At 39.1% G+C, this 22,542-nt stretch overlaps 1 protein-coding gene and 1 long non-coding RNA gene across 4 annotated transcripts in view; both read right to left on the bottom strand.

Moving 5' to 3' along the window:
• Positions 1 to 4,607: 4,607 nt before the first annotated feature.
• LOC136437833 (uncharacterized) lies at positions 4,608 to 7,289 on the bottom strand. 2 transcript variants are annotated; one of them, XR_010756329.1, is made up of 3 exons: positions 6,079 to 7,289; positions 5,681 to 5,723; positions 4,608 to 5,535 (listed from the first exon to the last, which is right to left on the bottom strand). It is a non-coding gene; the product is annotated as an uncharacterized lncRNA (long non-coding RNA). The 2 variants fall into 2 exon arrangements; XR_010756328.1 differs by having other exon boundaries at positions 5,681 to 7,289.
• Positions 7,290 to 7,613: 324 nt separating this feature from the next.
• Positions 7,614 to 22,542, bottom strand: part of LOC136437832 (phagosome assembly factor 1-like) — a 48,089-nt gene continuing 33,160 nt past the window's right edge. For both annotated transcript variants that reach the window (XM_066432350.1, XM_066432351.1), the window contains exons 7-16: positions 20,630 to 20,733; positions 20,091 to 20,203; positions 19,777 to 19,853; positions 19,374 to 19,430; positions 18,974 to 19,057; positions 18,495 to 18,577; positions 16,622 to 16,659; positions 15,041 to 15,093; positions 11,061 to 11,192; positions 7,614 to 10,499 (exon numbers count right to left, since the gene is read on the bottom strand). In XM_066432350.1, coding sequence (XP_066288447.1) covers positions 10,425 to 10,499; positions 11,061 to 11,192; positions 15,041 to 15,093; positions 16,622 to 16,659; positions 18,495 to 18,577; positions 18,974 to 19,057; positions 19,374 to 19,430; positions 19,777 to 19,853; positions 20,091 to 20,203; positions 20,630 to 20,733 — 816 coding nt within the window. In that variant the 3' untranslated portion in view covers positions 7,614 to 10,424. The remainder of the gene's footprint in view (positions 10,500 to 11,060; positions 11,193 to 15,040; positions 15,094 to 16,621; positions 16,660 to 18,494; positions 18,578 to 18,973; positions 19,058 to 19,373; positions 19,431 to 19,776; positions 19,854 to 20,090; positions 20,204 to 20,629; positions 20,734 to 22,542) is intronic.

Genomic DNA, 22,542 nt, shown 5'->3' with positions numbered 1-22,542 from the left:
TCAAGTGTGTGGACTTTAATACATGTGATCATGGAGCGGTAGCACACCGAGTTTCGCTTCCTATCTATGATACCGAATCACTAGAACTGCACTGATATTGTCCTTGGTGCTGCAAGAGCACTCCAGTGTATACTCACATGTCGTGAACATGGTGACAACTCCTGTGCCCACATGGATGGTGACATCATCATGGAAGGCTTTCCAAATGAATTACGAATATCCGACAAACCTCGAATGAAGTTAGGGGAAAGTTTAGTTTAGTTGCGTTAAAAGTGACGCCGACTAGTGACTGATAACGGAAGTGCAGCACACATTTGAGAAATATTTTGATTGAATGATCTAGGACCTTACTTTAGCAATATCTCTCATGGAACTGGTAAGACATGTACAATGGCATCGAAGGTCATATCAAAGCTTTTCGTACTTTATCACCAACTTCCGAAGAGAGCAAAATTACAAAAGCGTGCTAACTATCTGTCGTAGCACTAAATCAGAACGAACATTCGCGAAAACATCTCACAGCATTTTCCACTTGGGTGGATGTTGTAAGTCAAAGGCCGCCATGTTTCCACCAAATCGCCTGAATAGGAGGTAGATTTTCCGTAGAAATTTTAAATTTTTTGTTTTGGTATAGCGTCAAGGTTTTTTTGTAGAAATGCTGTAGATTTTTCACATCCCAGAATTCGCTTTATGTGCAACAGTAGGGTAAATAATGATGCTTTTTTAACGCTTGGTCGGGTAACAGATTTTTTTCATAGAAATTTCTTGTATACAAGTACAGTATCTAGAATGGTTGTATGATTCGTTGCCGGTGAATAGTTTCATTTTTTTCAATAGATGTTAGTTCATTCTTGAAGAAGTGTGCCTTGTCATCACTAGTAGTACGTGTTTATTGTCAGTGACAATGAGGTCTACGTCAAAATCGCGTAGTTCTAACAGTTACATAAAATCTGCGCGAACATAGATATACTTACAGTAACCGATACATAGTCGCATACCACAAAGCATGTAGTGAAGAGCTTTGATGGCGGCACCAACTTTTCTTATCTTGGTTACCATGAAACGTGCAAACTACATTAGATAAACGTGCAAGCCAACAGTTTGTGTATGTTTGAACTTCGAATGTAACCGTTACATTTGAAGTTCAAACATAAACAAACTGTTGGCTTGGAAATGCCGTCAGTTACGTCACAAGTCAGATGTTCTAGTGACGTCTCCACGTTCGATCTTTGCTTCTGTTTACTGTTCGAAAGTCTTCGGTGGACAGATGTGTCTCTTCGTAACAGCAGCTTTCAACGTCTACGAAAAATGGTTTCCAGACAAGACTATGTTTCGGAAATAAGGTTGGAGAAGCTATCTTACCTCATACGTGATGACGTGGTTGAACATTATACGCCATAGGTTAGGTAACCGCAGCTTTCAACTCCAGTTGTGATCATCCGGATTTTCAGGTCTTTGGTTGACCTTGAACAAGTGTGTTTCTAAGGCCTTCTAATGTTGTGACATTTACGGCGGGCCATTATAGACTTCGTAGAGGTTATGTTGTTTCTGCGTTAGGCCGATTTTTAGCATGATTCGAAATGTTAAAACAAGAGTCCGTAGGACACAAAACTCCGTGAAATGTTGGTGTAAATAGCTAGAGTCAAGTGTAAGATTTTTCCGTATAAATTTGATATGTTTTTGTTGTAGTAAAGCGTAAATCTTCTTGTAAACATGTTTTGATTTTTCACATTTATGAATTTGTAAATTTTATGCCATTTTCGTGTAATTGACGGTAGAATAAGCAAAGACCGACGCCCTTTTTCGCTTGGGTAGATGTTGTAAATCAAAGGCCGCCGTGTTTCCACCAAATCGCCTGAATAGGAGGTAGATTTTCCGTAGAAATTTTTTGTTTTGGTATAGCGTCAAGTTTTTCGTAGAAATGCTGTAGATTTGTCACATCCAAGAATTCGCTTTATGTGCAACAGTAGGGTAAATGATGCATTTTTAACGCTTGGTCGGGTAGATTTTTTTCATAGAAATTTCTTGTATACAAGTACAGTATCTAGAATGGTTGTATGATTCGTTGCCGGTGAATAGTTTCATTTTTTTCAATAGATGTTAGTTCATTCTTGAAGAAGTGTGTCTTGTCATCACTAGTAGTACGTGTTTATTGTCAGTGACAATGAGTGTAACATGTAACTATGTCTGAAGTACATTAAGGATAGTGCTCACAAGGTCTACGTCAAAATCGCGTAGTACTACATAAAATCTGCGCGAACATAGATATACTTACAGTAACCGATACCTAGTCGCATACCACAAAGCATGTAGTGAAGAGCTTTGATGGCGGCACCAACTTTTCTTATCTTGGTTACCATGAAACGTGCAAATTACATTAGATAAACGTGCAAGCCAACAGTTTGTGTATGTTTGAACTTCGAATGTAACCGTTACATTCAAAGTTCAAACATAAACAAACTGTTGGCTTGGAAATGCCGTCAGTTACGTCACAAGTCAGATGTTCTAGTGACGTCTCCACGTTCGATCTTTGCTTCTGTTTACTGTTCGAAAGTCTTCGAGGTGGACTCTGCTACTAGGAACTGTCATTTAGAGTAAAGTAACGATGTAATCCAATACCTGAAAAACAGTGTAAGTTTTACTTGTGGTTTATTTATTACACGGCCTGAACAATAGATATGTATAACGTTAACGTGTTACACAATTTCGACATTCCGATAACCGCGAAGAGCCAAAATTGATTTCACAAAATTGCACTAACACATCATAACATGCATGAAGCTATCTTACATGAAATGCATCTAACGCTATTTGATAAACACTAGCATGTATAAGCAGCTCGCCAAGTGAACATGGATGAATTATGATAAATGGCCACTTAATTACCAGTTTCTGTCATATAAATCACATTGTCGCTATCGATATCCGTCATTTGGCTTCAAAGACAGTCCATTGCAATCAGGTACAGAAACACTAGAACTTGTTTGAAGGAAGCTGCTGGTGAAAAGAAAATGCTCTCTAACATTTCACGTTAAGTACATTCTGTGCTCCTGTTTTGGCAAAAGAATTCCTGAAGCGCTTTCAAACCGTCTATTCATTTCCACCGTCATTATTGCAAATTCAGTAGCACAGAAGCCGGTAGGTTGAACTGATTCAGAAGACGGTGTAAGAAACTAATTTTTACACTAAGTATAGTTCTGTCAGCCGTGAAACGGCTCCCCTGGCGCTCGAGATCATATTGCATGCATCCACAAGAAATCCGCACAACTTGCAGCATTTTGAAGAAACTTTTGATGAACAAACAGGCAGAAGGTCTGTTGCATCCTGTTTCACAAAATCCGACAAAATTTCGATGAGATAGCCCTTCAGAACGGGACAATTTTCATGACATGTACACTTCAGAACTTCATTTGCAGTAGTGGACTTTTCATCGTCAGGTACATTACCATATGAATGAAAACTAAGCACACAGGTGGAAAAAAAGTCAGCATTGCTATTGATGAAGGGAAGATTCGTGCCTTCAGGATAAAAGAAAAACAGTTTGAATTTTTTCCTCTAGATGCTACCTGAAAAGATGGATTTCTTTTGCGTCAAGTATGGAAGACTGGGCCATGACTTAAAAGCTTGAAGTATGGTCCTGTGTAACCCGCCAGAACCAACTCAAGACCATCATGCCATTAAGGTGTATTATCATAATTTACCCAAATGGCTATGTCTGCTCTAGATTAAGTGATATATCGGAGCAAGACAACAACAGGCATGATTGTTATACGTAAAAACATTATATGTATTCTTCATTTCAAAGATGTCCAAATATAAATTAACCCGTATATCGGGGAGGAATCAAACGTACCTTTTCAAACGTTTACAGTTGTTGGACCACAAATGAAAATTCTACAGAGCTACTCTGGGCTTCAGGCAAGATAAATTCGAGTTATGTCGTTCCGACGGACCGACAGCCTCCCTACTTTGGGAGAAGATGCCATCCCAAATGGGCTGGCATGTGCGAGCCTTGGACGGCTGAGCTGAGCTGTCCTATGGCTTAGGAGATCACTAGTTCTCTGTCTGGGAACTTAGTGTCTCAAAAAACTAGGGCCCTCTGCGGTGCCCTCAAGGCCGGTTTGGCCACGCCAGGCTGTGTCGCAAGACGTCACGTAACACGATGTCGCATTAAGTCACAATTATACGAAATAAAGTCAAAATATTACAAACTTTACTCATTATAAGTTCATTTCCCACTATTTCCCAGACTCTTCTAGCCCTCCCCTCAATGCAAGGTTTAATATTGTATGCAAATTATAATTTGTTATTGCAAACCCTTGTTTGGTTTCCCCAGCCCCACCTACACCCCCGCAAATCTTTACACTACCTTAAGAGCAAGCACCTTTCGTTCGTGGTTTGGACACCAAAAAGGCCATTTGGGTAAATTATGTTCATGAACACCTGTAACACAGGTGAATGTAATTAATCTGAATGTAATAATTGACTTGAGAAACTATGAAGACTGGTCAGGACATCTATCAGTCAATTTGATCGTAGGCAAACTCCAAAGGCCCAGTAGCTGACGTGATGATACAAAAGACATTTAAGCAAAAACAGAGAAGCAGTTCAAAGAAAAGTATTCTTTATTCAATACTTTAGACATAAACAAGAAAAGAAGGTAATAAAAACGTATCTACTGAATCGCATTCTGTCATAAATGCTACTGCCAGAAATCTGACAAAGGAACGACGTCCAAAGTGTACATTGAAACAAACTCTCTCATGCTTATATGAATTCACACTATCACCTAAGATATAGAAATAAACCGTATTTCAAGTTAACATTAAATCTTTTGTTATTTGTAACGCTTCTACACCTCAACATCCAAAAGTTTACTGAATACATACAAGTTGATTACAGATGCATGCAAAGCATGGCCACCGTGCGAGGTTTCTAACAATAACAGCAGAACGGATAACTCTACTTACAATAAGATACAAAATATATTCATTTATTTATTTAACACATTCTCTGACTGACTTACTGTATTCCTTTAGATATGCAGATATATTCACTTGTGAAAGTTTTCCATTATGACATTAGTACAGACTCATGACACACTATGATTCATGCCAATTTAAGATACACTACTTCCACAGGATGTATATTTCACTTGTGGTCCAGACACAAAATAGACCATTTGGGTAAATCATGTTGATGAGCTGTAACACAGGTGATCGTCATTAAGGTTGAATATATCTATTATTATTCTGGTAAATTATGAAGATTTTACAGTACTTCTTTACATAATTTGTTTCCAAAGTACTCATATTCAAGTTATTTCCATAAGAAATAATGACAGATATATTTATACCGTATGCAGATCATGGGAATTCATTTTACAGTTGTAAGATCATAGAAATACGGTATTTCTATGTTTTTACATCTGTAAAATGGACTCCGACGAGCTTCTGCACTGGTCCCCGCAGCAGGAGGAAGATGTCGGCTCTGTGATACTTCCAACTTCAGCAGAAGGAAGATGCTGGCTCTGGCCTAGCCGTGGCGACTCTTTAATCGGGTATATTCTGCTGTATGTCTAAAGACTCTTTTACATTACCCTCACAAGGGTAATGTAAAAGAGTCTTTAGACATACAGCAGAATATACCCGATTAAAGAGTCGCCACGGCTAGCTCTGGCCGTGGGTTCACCCAGACAAGCTCGGCGACCAGCACTGCAGAAACTGGGGAAATGAACTATAACTCACCTTACCGTAGTTTTATACATCATTTACTACTGACATTAGACAATAATTCAGCATTAAACGTACGTGACACCTTCACGACCAGATGATGATGATAGAACAATAACAACAACAGTAGAACAACAAACTCCTCTCCCCTGCCTCATGATATATTGACGAAACGAGCCAGTAACTGTTCTGGAATTAAAAGGGCGTCGCACATCCTTGAAACGTAAAGGCGGACAACGACAAATCGTTCTAAACATACAAAATAAGACATCCACAACAACTGACATTGCATTAGCATTGCATAACTCTCGATGTATCGACATAACCGGAACAACAAGATACATACCTGCATACCTGGTCCTCTCAACTTGCACCGAAAAGCCGCGGAATCGAAAGATCCTGTCTGAGACGTGCACAGGTAACACACGTCTGCGGGCTCACCTGGGCTTAACGTCAACAAACCTGAACTTTCTGACCTTTAACCTTAAGTTCACGGTGGTACCTGACACACACATAACGTCGCGGTATGTTTGACGTACTGTCAAACACGTTTGCAGATGACTCTCATTTAGTATGAAAGCTCACAAACTAACTCTAAAACGCTTCTCTTGGCCTTTATTCTAACGTTCTGTCTCCTGTGTACTAAACTACATTCTCCTCCGATCTTGAACACAGCTACATCTATCCATATTCTTAAACTCAACGGGCCACACCTGAACGTAACACGGTGTTAATAAAGCGCCACCAAGTGACAGGTACAGGCACTGCAGCCGCTGACCTCAATCCACCGTCACAATCGGGCTGCACCTGACCGTGACACGACCATGCTGAAGCGCCGCCTAGTGAAGGGTGAAGGTATCGCAGCTCAGGAGTGCCCACTTGAGATAATTAGCTACAAGTACAGAATCAGCTAGAACCCAGGAGAAGGTGTGCAGTCTGGTGATTCAAGGTTTTATTGCATCAAAGTTCTTTCATTTTCCTAAAAACTAATTAGGTCAGACAGACAGGTAGTTTTGGACGGGTCTCCTGACACTACAAGTGAAACCAACTCACTTTAGTTCTCATCTATCCTTAGTCTAACTATTGTAATGTTGGGGCACCACCGAAGATCAAGCAAACAGTTGTCTCCATCCTTATCGATTTTCTGGTTTTAACCTTAAGGATGGTGAGAGAAATATCGCTTGCCATTTGGGGCATATATTTGATCAATGATAAAACCTCTTTCCGTTTTGTTGGACTTGTAATTCAATGATTATTAGTTTTTTCCCAAGTGCTGTTCTTTTAAACATGGCCAACCAGCCCATCCTTAACCTTACCTTGTAGTCACATCACAAATGGGATACCTTAATTACTTGTCCATACTTAACTGCAGCCAGGGAACTACAGCTAGACTACCAAACCGAAAAAATACTTAAGATAACCAAACTGTAGAGATGACGGATTGGAAGGAATGAAATCATTTTTATTCTTCATCATCATAAGTATTAAAAAGACAAAAACTGCCTTTGGCATATTTGAAGGTTCACTAGCAAGTAAAATCCCTCCAAGAAAACATGTATCATAACATAACATAACATAACATGATACAATCATATTGTAACATCTCTTACCCTACTGTCCATTCGGAGATATCAACATTAACATTGAATACTAGTCTAACTTCCAAATCACTCTAATCAGGGACTTCCCAAACTTTTAAACAAAGCATCCAACAATCAGTTGTAACAACAGACTTGCATGCTATAAGTACTAACTGCAGTATCCATCCACACTGAAGTAAGTACTAAGAAGCTAGATTAATTATGCTATTTATGACAGTTGTCACAAGGATTTGTCTAATTACTTGGTCCAACAGGGAATGAACAGGGACTTGAAGAGAAGTAACATGTTCACATCTGTGTTTCTTGAGAAAAGTGTCCGTCTCCCATATCCTGTAGTCTTCATGCTGATTTTGCTTTGAACATACTGGTATCACAGACAGAACACAGCACTCAATACACATATATAAATATTACCAGCAACAGTCTTAATGTATATTCCATGTACTGGTTCATTAGCCTGGGTACCATCTGACCCAAATGTATGACTAGATGATATCTCACTTACACACTGTACAATTTTCTCTAAGTCAGCTAACTAACATTAACTCTTCCACTTCCATCTGACACAATGAAGAACAAGACTGTTACAACTTTCCTCTCCACCAAAAGTTGGAGCTTGCTCTGGAATATGACAAAGTACCTGAATGAAACTATTGTAGTAGACCTGCCGACCATCTAACAAGCAGATACACAACACGTTTGTAAGTGTTTAACCCTTTGTATCCCCAAAGTTGACAGAACATTTTCCATCCATCTCCCAGTACTTGTCCCTTGGGATAGACAGGGTTAAAAGTCTAATGCCAATAACACAATACATGAGCTAACAGATCAATGCAATAAGGTGTACACAGTTCTGAAAGATCCTGATTAACATGTAACATGTAGTAGCAGCAAATGTTGAAGATTGACCAGCAATCAACCTCCACCCCAACCCCCAACACACTAATTATGGCAGGGAGAATCTCATATCATGAAGTTCCTTCTGCACAAAATCAGTTTCTTACAGGCTCAATTCCTTCCCTCGGTCAATGCCTTTGGGAATTACGGAAACATTTATCCATGTACATTGATTTTTCACAAATAGTGAGACATGAAGCAACTTATGGTTTTAATAAGTGTTGTGAAAATCACTATCATAGTGACATGTAATTCTATATCTAGCAGTGTAACAAAGTCCTTATAACCCCCCCCCATCCATCCTCTAATATCACACTACTGTTACAGTAATATTCATGTACATGAGTCATTTGTATGCATATTGCGTTTCCCATATAATTTCATCACAGACAGCAATAATTAATAAAGAGTAATGTAGATGCTACCAATGTACTGGTACATTGATTTGTATGCATGAATATAGAATGAACCATTGACAAAATTGTATATTACTATTAGAAGATATGACTCATTATGAGGAGTAACAATAGACGATTTCTAAATGATTACACAATGACAACATTTTTAATGATAACTTGCGGTTGAGTTTTGCCTTGAACATTGACATAAAAATTCAGAAATCAGAGCAAGACCTCAAACAACTGAGCAATTAATCTTTCTTCATACGAGAATATTGCTCTATGTATAAAGTTTGGACATAATAAATTCATTTTTATCAAGTCTGTCTATGACAAAGAGTAAGACAATATTGCCAATACTGGGAGCAAAAAAAAGCTTTCAGTTGAATTTCCAATTTTGGCATTGTGAAAGAGTCAGTCATTCTCTCTTTTCTATGACAAACCTGGACTCCTAAACAACTTGCCCTCATTCATTTCATAATGTCCAAACTGTTGTTGACTTTACAACTTAAGACCTAGAATCACAATTTGAATTATTGTCTAACAACAGAATAAAGAAAAAGGTGTACTTTTCTAAATGGCCGTAGGATAAATATGTTATTGTACAAATTCACACAAAAATTACTATTTTCAGTCTGCGTAACTTGCCAACTCTTTCACACATCAATATTCATCAAACTACTGTAATGATAGGACAGAGAACTCCCCCTTCCTTCAGTTTCAATACCACCAAAAGAAGTCTATGGGTCAATCCTAAGTATTCTACATATTTCTAACACACTCAGAAACACATAACACTACTACCTCCACCAGAACAGTGAAGGGAAAGGAAAACTCACACTTTTTATCAGAATATGTACATGTTTATATATATCATAACTACATACGTTTGCCAGATCAGTATAATTTGTTTTGTACAATTCATTCATCCACAAGTGCTAATGAGTTCCTGTCTGCATGCAACATTTCTTTGTAACACCGCTTGGTTCAGGCATTAAGTCTTAATGTTTGTTTTTTAAAGATTTCTTTGAATAACACACATGACATCATACTGAATCATATTACACGTACTGTATATCTGATCCTAACAAGGGAAAAGGATCATACTTTTCATAGTGATAATGTCTGCCATGGCACTACAACTGTCATTTCTTATACATCAATCTGTTTAAAGGAAAGCTACACAAAAGATTGAAAATCCTTCTATGCTATGCTTAATATATTCCAAAGTCAAATTCTTACTTCAAGTTGTTTCACATAAGTCCGTCATAGACATAGTTCTGGGATTTTCCAGTTTGCAACTTATGCCGTGCTGACGCCTTCTCGCCTGATAATTGAATTATATGACGTCACTGTTTCAAATTTTTCACCTGTTCTTCAAATTTTTTAGAACACTGACGTCATATAATACAATCATCAGGTGAAAAATTTGAAACACTGACGTCATATAATTCAATTATCAGGCAAGAAGGCGTCAGCACGGCATAAGTTGCAAACTGTGGAAAATCCCAGAACTATGAAGAATTTGACTTTGGAATATATTAAGCATAGCATAGAAGGATTTTCAATTTTTTGTGTAGCTTTCCTTTAACATGCTCATCTTTGGGAAAATTGGGACTTTTGTGTCTTTCCGTACAGTTCAGCAAGACTACACTTAGTATTAACCTTCTCCCTGCTGCCTAACCCCATAACTAATTCAAACTTGGTGCCAAAAGACTGCCTCAGCATGGAGAAGATTACTTTCATAGATACATGTATGACTGGGGATGTTTTCTGTTGTTTGGTCCGTGGTGAGGTCATCGGTCGTCACCCACCCCTGGTTTGTTGGGCTGGTACACGGTGACGGCTGCAATGTGGTTATTGGACATCACCTGCGGAACAGTTGCCATGGATACAGTCAGTCAACCAATGGGAGCATAGGATGGTGTAGGAACTCCCCCTCCCTGTGTTTGTCTTCACAAGCCAATACCTACACTGGACATCTCAGCTCTGTACTGCAATTCACATTTCTACTATTTCAGCAAAAAGAAGCCCTTTTGAGAGGTGTGAAAGAGACTAGCCTGTCTTATACAACCTATTGCTACCAGGGGCTGATTGGGCCTTTTAGGGGCCTGGCCAGTGGAAGGGTTGCTATAGAAGCGTGGTGTAGTCAGGCTGTGAAAGGGAGCAATTTTAACTGGAACTTGGACTATCACTGGTTTATATTTTAGAACATTTTGATGGTCTAACCACCGTCATACTGATACTTCAACAATAGATATTAGATTCTTTGCATTTTTTGCATGTCAGCATAATTTATGATGGTAATTACCAGCAACACTACCACAAGTCCAACTTAAACCAAACAAACAAAATTGGAACATACAGTCTGTATATCTGTATAACCCATTCTCAATTACCAAAGTAGAATTTGTAACATTTCTTCCCCTCACCTCAAAGATCATGTGTTGACAGCCATAGCAGAAGGTGGAGCCGAACGGGTTGGTCGTGTTGGTTGTGGATGCTCTGTTCAGAACAACTGGTTTCTCCACCGGCTTGTAAAGGAAGTCCTGCACACTGTCCCACTGTAAACAGGATAGACAAATGTAAACATCATACATGTCAACAACAGCAACAACAACATAAGAAATATACCAGTATGTCTTATAATTTTGATCCTATTGTGATGGAATTCAAGACTGATTAGGATCGATTGCCAATGCCTTCATTTTGATCATCAGGTAAAAATTACACTGCACCTTTGTTATCAATAGCTAGGGGGAGCTACTGAACCATCACAGATTATCACCTGGTGTGTTATGTTTGCTACTGAAAATTCTACTGGTACATGTATGTCAATCGAAGCTGCAATCTGGAATTGTCTGCTAGAGGGCACTGTTGAGTTACCACTTTTACCTCATTCCACACAAGCTAAGTTAACCTGTAGAAATGATTTATGAAATTACTGGACTTCTCTAACATTTCTGTGATTTGCTTATCCTTCACAACATCTAAAATATCCCTTACAATATCACATAGTCACAAAGTATATCACATATATGTACATAGAATTTTTGGAAAGGAATTATTATTGGTACAATAAAAAGTACATGTATATGAGGAATACCTGGCACACCTAAATCACAGTCAGATTTTGATGTGTAAAACTAGCAGATGAAGTATCCAAGTCCAGTGGTAACAGTGGAAATCATAAACTATAGGCTCTTGCCAGAGTTCAAAAGATGGTCATCACAAATTCCACATACATTACACAACTTACGTCAAGAGACCATTATGGCACTGAGGATGGATGAATCACAGCTGAACATCAGTGTTGGAAACCTACATCAATGTGATCACCAGGGACTTACCAAATAATTACAAGTTTACGACACCATAAAGGAAGAAAGCAAGGCCACTTAAAGATCAAACGCTCAGTGTCCAGTGTCCCTGTTTAGTAACAAGACACGTGCTCCTGCACTTGACCATACAGTAGCACTGGACCTTACCGAAGAAATCAATTGGAACTTTTTTATCTGATCTAATTGACAAACATGCACACTTTGTTGAATCAGTACACATGTTTGTACATCACAGCTTTCTTCAATCTCACAAAATGTAGAAGAGAAAAAATTGTCTTTTAAACCCACTGGACGATTTACTGCCAAGCTAACAACCAAGACATTATCATCATCTGAGGCAGTTAGATATCAGTCATACATTAAGATGCATCGAAACGTTTTGAAGTGATATCCCTAATGGTTAATGATTGCAGTGCATAATGTCACAAAGAAACCTATTTGGTGAGAGGGCCGTCATACATGTATGTGTTTGTCTGCACAGTTGGCATTGATCTATCAATCATTAATTTGTCAGTAGCTTGTGATTTGTCCTTGGGGGTCACCTCAAAATGCATGTGTCACTTTTAGACATTAAAGCTTTCTCTTTTTGTGTGTCTATCTTTTTCTGTTGCATATACAAACGACACTTTGGGTGAGTATTAAACATTTCTCAGGCAGAACGAATCTGAGAAAAATGGGCAGCTAGAGGAGCAGAATTATAGGATTGTTTCCATCATATTGCATTGCTGCATTTCCAGGTCTTTTTATTCCCTACTAAACAGTTTACTAGAGCCCAAAATGCTGAAGTTTTAAATGTCGGGGATTCTAATTTCAGTTCTTTCTCCATTTCTGCTGAGTAGAAAGAAACAACAAAGCAAACATGTGTCCATTTAGATAAACTCCAAGTAGATGTAAGGCTCTGGCTCTATCTCAGTGTTCTATTCTTGTTTTTGCGACATTTAGTAGTCTTTTCTATAAGATCACTTTTTTAATGACTTGCCTCCTCCTACAGGCACAAAACACTGAGATAGAGCTGTATCCTTACATCTGCTTGGGGATTACATAAAGAGGAGCCTGCAGAGTTGAGAGCCCGTCCCTGCCTGTTTGATAATGTCATTAGTACAAATACACCAAGGACAGCCATTACAGCCGGGTCTGTAACCACATCATGTGCATTTGTCCCTGCTGTCCCGCGGGACGGGTACATGCCAGCCTGTCTCCCACATTAAAGCTGCATGTTCTGTTTGGAGTCAGCCTAGATTTGCTGCATGTTTCATCATAATGTATATCGCATTACCAACAGAAGCTCACTGCCAGTATGCTTAATGAGCTGTACACTATTCTAAATTTGTCCTACGATTTTAACACTTTTCGTAGGCTTAATTGTGAATTAGCAACACATTTTGACTTGTTTGTATTAACATTTTTCACACGTTGTATCTATTTACCAATGTAGATATTACGGTTATGACATTATGAAAGAGCGATTTTGATATGTGATGTCAATAAACCAAGTACTATCAATAAACTACTACCAAGTAGGGCATAGCACATACAAGTGTCCAAGGTGACATTGTAAAGCGGCAGTGCATTTACTGGGATAAAACACCAAGTACTTGATCACATTAGTAAAGGAGGGCAGGGCCAAGGGGTGGTGGCACCGCTGACATTGGGAGCGCAGCCACTGTAAAATGCTGTGAGAAAGCTATTAACAAAGTCCTCTGGGGGCGAGGACGGGTCCCTGGTGTCATGGTGGGAGTGTGTGCCCTGTTAGGACAGGGATTGAAATACCACCTGCATATGCACTTCAGGTAGAAGTGGTGCCTTTTACCTGCAAATAACCTACACTGGTTCATGAGAAAACCAGCTTGTGACAATAGGGTAACATAAGGCCAGTAAGGTAAGGTAAAGGAGTCATCCTCAATTGAGGTGAAGCATGAAGCTTTTTCAATAGTGGTAGTGCAATGCAGCTTCGCTCAGGCTCGCGTTTTTGGTCAAGCATACTGGGTGACGCTGGTAAAACTTGTCTGATGAAGGTTATTTTGAATGTCACCTGCATCAGTTCAGGTATACAGAAAGAAAGGATTTTGAGCCCTGTAGGAGGCTGGCTGGAGGGACCGGGTAATGCCTGTGGAAAGACTGATGGATGGATGGATGGATGGAGGATGGAGGCAGGGCTGATGGCTATTATAACACCTGGGCAGGATTATAGCAGGATTACTGAGGGTCTCTCTAACAAGTTAGCAACATATCTGAATTATTAAAACATCCATTCATAATCTCTTCTACAAATCTGTTTGGCCTTTTTGACAACGTCCCAAAGTCATGCCAAAAACTATCAAATTTACAATGACTAAGCCGTAGCGAAGCTGCATTGCACTACCACTAGCTACTTGAAAAAGCATCATGCTTCACCTAAAATGAGGATGCCTTGAAATAAAAACGAAGCTTTTTTTAACCTTCTCCTTGCTGCCTAACTCAATAATCAATGCAGATTTGGTACCCAAAGCCTTCATTAGCAATCTTCCATTCACAATATCTTTTGATACCTTTTTTCACAAATTCTGAAACCCTAGGCTGTGACACATCCAAACCAAACAAGGAACCATACATCATAATGAAGAGTATGGGGCCAATGGGCACTTACGAACTGTCAAATTTTCTACCTAATACCAATCTATCATAGTATATATATTTTGATTGTGCAAGACATGTATAGTAATCTAATCTTGTTCATTAGACATTTATATGGCTATTTCACCAAACAATTTAGCAATATGATGAGTCATATTTGGACAATAAAGTGTTTTAGGTGTATATCAAATCATCTGGCAACCCCAAGATAGTGGGAAACAATGACCAACTGGGATAACAGAGGAGGCATTCTAAAAGCTTATATTAACCATTTGAGATGCAAATATATTGTGTGCTGCCATCTTCACCTCAGACATGTTAGGTTGCCTTCCCTTGTAGCAAAAAGCCACAAAATGTGGTGGAAACTTACACATACTGATCAACCATGCTACAGTGTTGTGCACAGTAATCAATATCAAGTTACAGAAGTCTTTAACTTAGAATGCCAGACCACTGACCTTTGTGTAAGGTGTGATAGTAAAGGTGTCATCCTGCACATCAGAGGCGAAATCTGGGGAGGAAAAAAAAAGGTTATTACATATATATTTACTATTAAGCAGTATTTCCAGCAGCAGAAAAAAACAGGGGTATGTCTTCTATTGTTAAATTTGACTAGCTTTCGGGTTTCTTCTTTCTTGATAGCAATGTGATATACATGTATTTCAATTACATGCGGTGGTACAAAGGATTATGAACTGTCACCATACTTTCAGCACCAAGGAGACCACCAGCTTCCAATCAATGTTGTATTCTGCTCAAAAAAGTTCACAGAAATTCCGCTTAGAAATGACAAATTTGCATGTTTATTGTAAACCATACAAAACACATGCAGCAAAGGGGTATCTTGATTGCCATGGATGATGAAGGATGACAAACAAACTTCTTAACAATAACTTTGTGATTTGAACAGAGAACAGGAAGTTAAACATGTTTTGCAGGTTTTCCTTCGCAGTATAAGACCTCCCCACATTTGAACATGATCACAATTCATCCATATTCATTTTGGAGTTATGTTGGTCAGAAAAGGAGGTAATGAACTGTGTTAATATGACTTTCCCTAGAGTAAGTGGAGGAGTAATAATTGTTGAAATGTGACACCCTTGATGTTGTGAAAAATGTGACATCAGCCCAGACATCACGTCTGAACCTTAATGTACCAGACAGCTGAATACCATGGGACAAGGACTCATGGCACAGGTAAGGTAGAAGATATTAAGTAAAGGTTTGATAGCCTTTTTGGGGATTCGTCCTTACCAGAGGACGGTTGGTCGCTGGTGGGGAGCCAGCTTAACACACGCACACACAAAAAAAACACATGTAGCAAAGACCCTACTGAAGACCTGATAAACTAGACAATTTCATATAGTTTTCCTGAATACCAAGAACACATACATGTACCATTGTCTGCCTGCCTTCTATTCAATTTGCACTTGGAGATGCACTGCTGAACCAGAGTTTTCACCATGTCTGAAAACTTCAACAGAACCCCACTCTGAATGATTACTATTCAGGACTCCCACTTTGAGCTGATTAAAGCACAACATGAATACATCACTCTCAAGCCTCTTCCATCCAGCCTGGTTTATGACCACCATGAAAATCTCCCTCATGGCTTTATGTGCCCGTCATAAAATGCCTCACATCGCACTGTACGGTGGCGCGAAACATCCCGTCTTAAAACTGCCATCAATTCCGAGGGTACAAATGCACCGCCTTCCTAACATTGACCGTAAACCTGCAATAATTGCAAATCAAACAGTGCTAAAAAAGTCGTAAAAACAGGGGGGAAACTGTTTGGCGAGGATCGGAGGGAGGTCGGGAGCGGAATAATAACTGATGGGCGGGTGACGCGAGGGGGATGGCTGCGGTGGTGTTGTGGTCATGGTTCTGACCGTGCTCCTGGCCGCAATGTGCCACGGAAAGTGACCATCAGACAACATGGACAATCCCCAAAGCTCCTTCTTCACTCATCCCACATTTACCACCCATTAGTACAATCTCCCTACCACGCAACCCCCCCATCATACACACACACCTACCTTTCTTAATTGGGATCCTGAAGTCACAGCGGTAATATCTGTAAAGAGAAAGGGATACCATATATTTGAGCATCAGTGTCAGAAAGTTCAGCAAATGTGTGCCCTGGGACGGCTGTGTACCACGGGGGCCAGAAAACCCCATGCATAATGGATGCACATCCCGTTACTCTTCCTCGGATTTCTTGCTTTTATCAATCTCTCCAACCCCGCGCTTTCCGCTTCACTGTTTGGAGCCCCAACCTTTTAACGTGTAGGATAAAAATAGATGTGTCCCCCTGCCAATTGTTGGGTCGGCTTCGGCGGCAGCCAGGCCACAAAACCAGCCCTCCGTATGCAGGTTAGATGGATGGATTACTGTATTCCATTGGTCCTGGATATGTCTAACTAATAGCTCATAAAAGCGATAAATAACGGTGGTGTTCAGCCGAGGGAATGGCCGGTGCTGGAGCCATAAATTACGGCTCTAATGGCCGAGAGGTGCGGGGATGAGGAGGGTTGTAACCCGTAGTCTGGGGGCAAAAGGCCGGGGCTTAAACCTGCTCCAGCAGTCAGCAGGACACAAATCAGGTTACTGGCATGTCAGTCCTAGGTTTTCCCAAGCGTCTATCATTAAGTCTTCTCATTTCACATGATTTTGCTGCTAGACAAAAAATTTGTTATATCTTGTCAGTTTGACAAAGTTGGTGTCTTTCAATTTAAATACACACTCATCCCAAAACAACCAGGCATGACATCAACACTTTTCCACTTACATGTGATCTAGTCTCTGCAAATAGCTTATAAAAAAAAAGAACTTTATTCAATTTTGAAAAATTCCTTCCCCATCTTTAACCCTGTAACTTTCATAAACATTTTTCATGAATTTGCTTTCTTAACATGGAAAGTAATATAGCATTTTGAATGATCATTTATGACTTTACAATAATTGTAAATATAGCCACAAAACTATTGAAACACACCATGTCATGTAACACATGTATAGGCACAAAAAAGTAAAAGAAAATTTCCTTAGCCAGTTCCATAAAACTCTTGACAAGCCATAACCCCAGATATGTCGTAAATGCCGGAGTCACTCAGTCCATTTCACCCCATCAAAAATCCTTTCCTGGCTCCAATGACACGGAACCTCTCTGATTGAGCTAATTGTCCAGCCCTTGTAAAACTATACTGCCTGTGTTAACACCACCAGTTATAATAAACTGGCAACCCTATGTGAATATGTATGTATGTGTTTTGTATTTCACACGAAGGAGAAATTTTTGTGGCCATAAAAATGACACCCTAGATGCAGCATATTGAGGGCGCAATTCGACACACACACACGCATTTTTCTGCAATTTTCATAAATAAAAGGATTGACCGATATAATTTTCTCAGATTACATAGGCCATTACACATTTTATTGCCAAGTTAAAAGCTATCATAAAACTAAGTGTTCTTAATGTACCATACTATTGAATTTTTGACATAGTAATGGCAACCTTATACAGGAGAACTGCCACTTTCTAGATATTCTAGGAGGCTCCCAAAACTGAGCAATATAATTTTCCTTTGTTACCTCATTGTGATGACTCTTATAATGTGAAATGAATCAGACATTCATGTAAAAGATACTCATGATATATAAACATAAGAAATCAACAAGAATAATCTGAATGAGATGTTTTGATATTTATATTCATGAACAGGTTACCAAAAAAGTGTTTTGGTCTTCATTAATTGACTACAGGTTTGCTTTCTGATCATGAGGGCTGGCAAAAATTTCTTACGATTGCACGTATATACCATATGGTTTTAAAATTTTAGACAGCCAAAAGAAAAATTATATAAAAATACAAAACACACATGTATGTATTTAGATCTTGTGACTTACATGTTGAAGTTGTAATGCCCTGGAAAGTTGGTCTGTAGAATAAATTTCTTGACTCGATGAGTATTTGCATCAAACAACACATCCTAGAAAAAAGAGAAGACAGTATAAGAGTTGAATCAAACATACTTTTCCCAGGATAAAACAATTTAAACTAAGTTCCAAAGGATAAATACTTAGATACAGTCAGAGTCTGACATATCTTTTTAGAGATATGTCCTTAAACTAGAATCACACAAGCTTAAGTCTAGAGGACAAACCATAAGTCACGTATTGAATATCATAATCACTGTACTTGCAATGTACTGTCAATGCTATTGTTGTTTTGTCACTTTTATTTTGATTGATAAACTGTTGTATAATGTGCACCTTAGTTGTATATACTTTGTATGGGATTACAACTTATAAAGGTGACGTGCACTTGCTTTATCACATCTTTCACTTTATGTGATGATCTTAATACACAAAATCCTATTACTTACCAGCCCAAGGGTGAAATAATTAAAGAAGTAATCAGATGACTTGGACGGAGCCAGTTTCCTTGGAGAAGGGGAATGGATTCTCATCTGCAACAATAGGTGATTCATCACTAAACACTGGGAACTTAAAACCTTTTAGAATTATATCATAAAACAAACTTTATTCTAACTTATTGCCTCTGTATGCCAAGGTTTTCTTTTCAACATGCCTGTGTTCTTGTGTGGTTGTTATTTGAATATACCATCAGTAGAGATGTAGGAAGTGAGTGGAAAGATGGTGTAACTGCAAAGGTCAGACTTAGGGAAGTGACAGGAAGTAGAGTTCAGAGGAGGTAGAACTAGTGGTTTATCAGATATGGCAGACATTCCAGGTCGTGGGGTCACCATGATTCACCAAACTTACCTTATCTTCACTCTTGTAGAAGACCTTGCTAGGAGAGCCAAGATAACTGGTCACTTCCTGAAGATTGAAAAGACCGCACTTATCATTGACTGTTGGATTGTAAGCTTAACATAGAATTGTTTCAACAGGTCCTTGCAAACAAAGTACTCTTTGATTGCTTACCTTAAGTCTTTTTTGTATAGAGTGGATTCATTCCTCAAGCTAACCAACATCTTTCATCACACCACAGTCGTCCCTCAGTATGACCTCTGGACCCGCTTAGTTCCCGTTTAGTACTTTTATTCAGCCTAGCACCACAGTCTTTTTTGATTCAGCCAAAGTGAAGAGGTTCAAGATATAGAGGTTGAATTTTGGAGCATATCCCTCAGAGATGTAAACATAAACGTAAACATCTCATACGTACCTGTGCAGAGTCTCCAAACATTATCAGTTTTTCTAGAGTTTTTCTTCTTAATTCTGATACATGGCCTGGTCCTGTTCCTGCAAAAACACATCATCACATGACAAGTCAAGAAAATGCAATGGCTGCAGAGATCAAGAAGTTCTGGAAGATTGCGCAAGACTGATCTAATGAACCATTGTTTTCACTACAAAAGAGTAGTAGCAGTAGTAAGTAATATCCAGTATTTGTTTAGTACTACAAAAGAGTAGTGTAGTATATAGTAGTAGCAGTATCCAGTATTTGATTTTTAAAGAGCATGAAAAATAGTTTCCTACCTTCAATGGCTAACTGGATCCTCAACCCTGTTGGACCGTTGTTGTCTCTCAGCACCTCCACTGTCTCCGGGTAACAGTTGCCGTGGAAACAAGACAGGGGCATTGGAGGGGCTCTGGAACAAACCGGCACTTTTAGCAAGCTTCAAAATCTAAGCAGCTCCTAATGCTTTAGATGTATTTTCACAACTATATGTAACTGTAACAAATACACCCAAAATAAGCTGAAGTGACAAAATATGAAAATACCATTACAAAACACATTTATCAATGGCCTATGACAATGATATGATGCCTAAATATGGTCGGTAAAAAAAGTTTAATGTTCAGAATGATGAATCTTTTTCTTATTGCACTAGATCATCGGTTGAAACTTAAATCAGGTAATATTCCATACATTATTACCTTTTGTTAGTGTATGACTTGTGTGGAAATGTGTACTGTTGATTTTTGTCAGGAATCTAGGAAGACTATCGGTGTATATAGTTACACACTCCACCAATGAATATCACAATTAAGTGTCAATGTTTAAAAAGTCTTACCTTGTATCAGCCAGTGAGTTCCCTGTGTAGATGCACATCTGAGATACTGTTGGGGAGGCACCGTTCGGGAACTGGAGAGAGCCAAGTCCATGTGTGTAATGGGGCTAAAATAGGGGACAAGCAGCGAGAATTAGATCAAGAATATCTATACTGAAATCAGCTGTTGCAAACTTATCTAGATTCTTCCTTATCCTTAAATCTGATTAGAAATCAAAGATTGCAAACATCCATTCATAATTTCTTAAAATATAATGCTGGCAGACTCTTTCCACAACAAACAGTCCATGTGGATGAAGTGATGGACAAGGTAAAACTTCTTTTTAAATCAAATAGTGGCATCATCACTGCCATTTGTCATTAGATTACCTCTCAGTATATACAATGTCGACATGTACTTTGCATCTACTTGTACATTGATATGCAACAGAACTTTCCTATGACATACCAAACATCTTTCACTTCTATGACTACCATGCATATCTAATAGAAGTCTCATAGCTCCCACCCTTTCCAAAGTTCCTTGTCCTTCATTCTACCAGTAGTCTTTGAATCAAAATCAAAAAGGTACTCAACTACATGTACATGTACCTTGCAAGTACTCAGTCATTCATGCCTCTCGGCACTCATTTTTTAAAACCTTTAGCACAATGAGGAGTTAAACAGCCTCTTTATTTGAGTGAATGTCATCCAATGCCTCAGTGCTGGGGTGGAGACAAGTCTTAGCAAACTGGTAATTTCTCTCCTACTTGTCTTGCTCCCCGCTAAAGCTCACATGGCCTCTCCAATCTCTCTATCACCAAGCCCATCTAGTGAGGGTTTCCCGCAGAGGGTAACCTCAAATTTGCCAGATGAACTGTTTGAGACAATGCTGCACTTAAGCATCCATTAAACGGCTGACTGGTAAAGCTTGCAATTTTATGTGCCCTATCTGTATGTTAATCGGCAGCACTGAATACAGGTTTTAGGGCTGTGATACGTAAATCACGGCACCCCTCTCTAAAAGCAAGATCCCGACACTTTGCTGGCTGATACAAAGAAGTTTGGTATACGTGTCCATAATCAGTAATGCTTTAAAGCTGCCCTGTCCGACTGTGTAATAATGGAATCAAATTGGGAGAATGTTTGTAATCAGATTTTGACGCTTGCTTTGGCCATCTGCTAGCACCATTGCCTCTACCAGGGGGGCCATAAAATCTGGATATATAGCAGAGTTATAGCTGCGTTTCACCTTTTAATAAGTGGCAATGCTGTCAGAATCAAAGCTAACTGAATATGATACAAGCAGCCTTTTAATAAGTGACAACATTATCAGAATCACAATAAACCAAACATGCTACATGCACACCAAACAGTTTGATACACTGTTCAATGCAACAATTACTGTTTCCAAATCACCAGGCTATAATACTGTGACACAGATAACATCTCCATATCACAAGTCATGACTTTTTTCAGTGGTCCTGGAGGCCACAAACTGCTGCAGGCGGTCACTTCATTACACCTTGGATGGCCAATTGAAAGGTCAGCTGCCAACCCTTATCTTTATTGACCATCTCCCCTCTGATAGTGAAAGTCCGTCCTGATGTGGACCTAGTCTCTACCAGACTTCTCTGTGGGCTGGAAAATAGAAGAAATTTGGCCAAAGTAGAGGGCTATGCACTTTTATGGGAGATTAATTCCTGTGGCAACATATCCCCCAATGTGACCAATATCTACTATTTTTCAAGCCGCTAAGAGGTCTGCTAGAGACTGAAATATTGCCCTGATTTTGGCCAATATCTGCTCTTTTTCAGCCCGGCAAGAGGTCAGGTGGATACTAGGGTGGACTAGCCCTGTCAGGGCAGCTACTGAAGTTTCTGTCGGTTTTCTGTCCATCTTTTTTTTTTAATGAAAAAGGAAGACAAGTTTAAATT

Source organism: Branchiostoma lanceolatum, chromosome 7 (assembly GCF_035083965.1).
Source record: "Branchiostoma lanceolatum isolate klBraLanc5 chromosome 7, klBraLanc5.hap2, whole genome shotgun sequence".
NCBI classification, from domain to species: domain Eukaryota; kingdom Metazoa; phylum Chordata; class Leptocardii; order Amphioxiformes; family Branchiostomatidae; genus Branchiostoma; species Branchiostoma lanceolatum.
The sequence above is the reverse complement of the archived record's forward strand: the minus strand, read 5'-3'. Positions and strand labels throughout refer to the sequence as shown.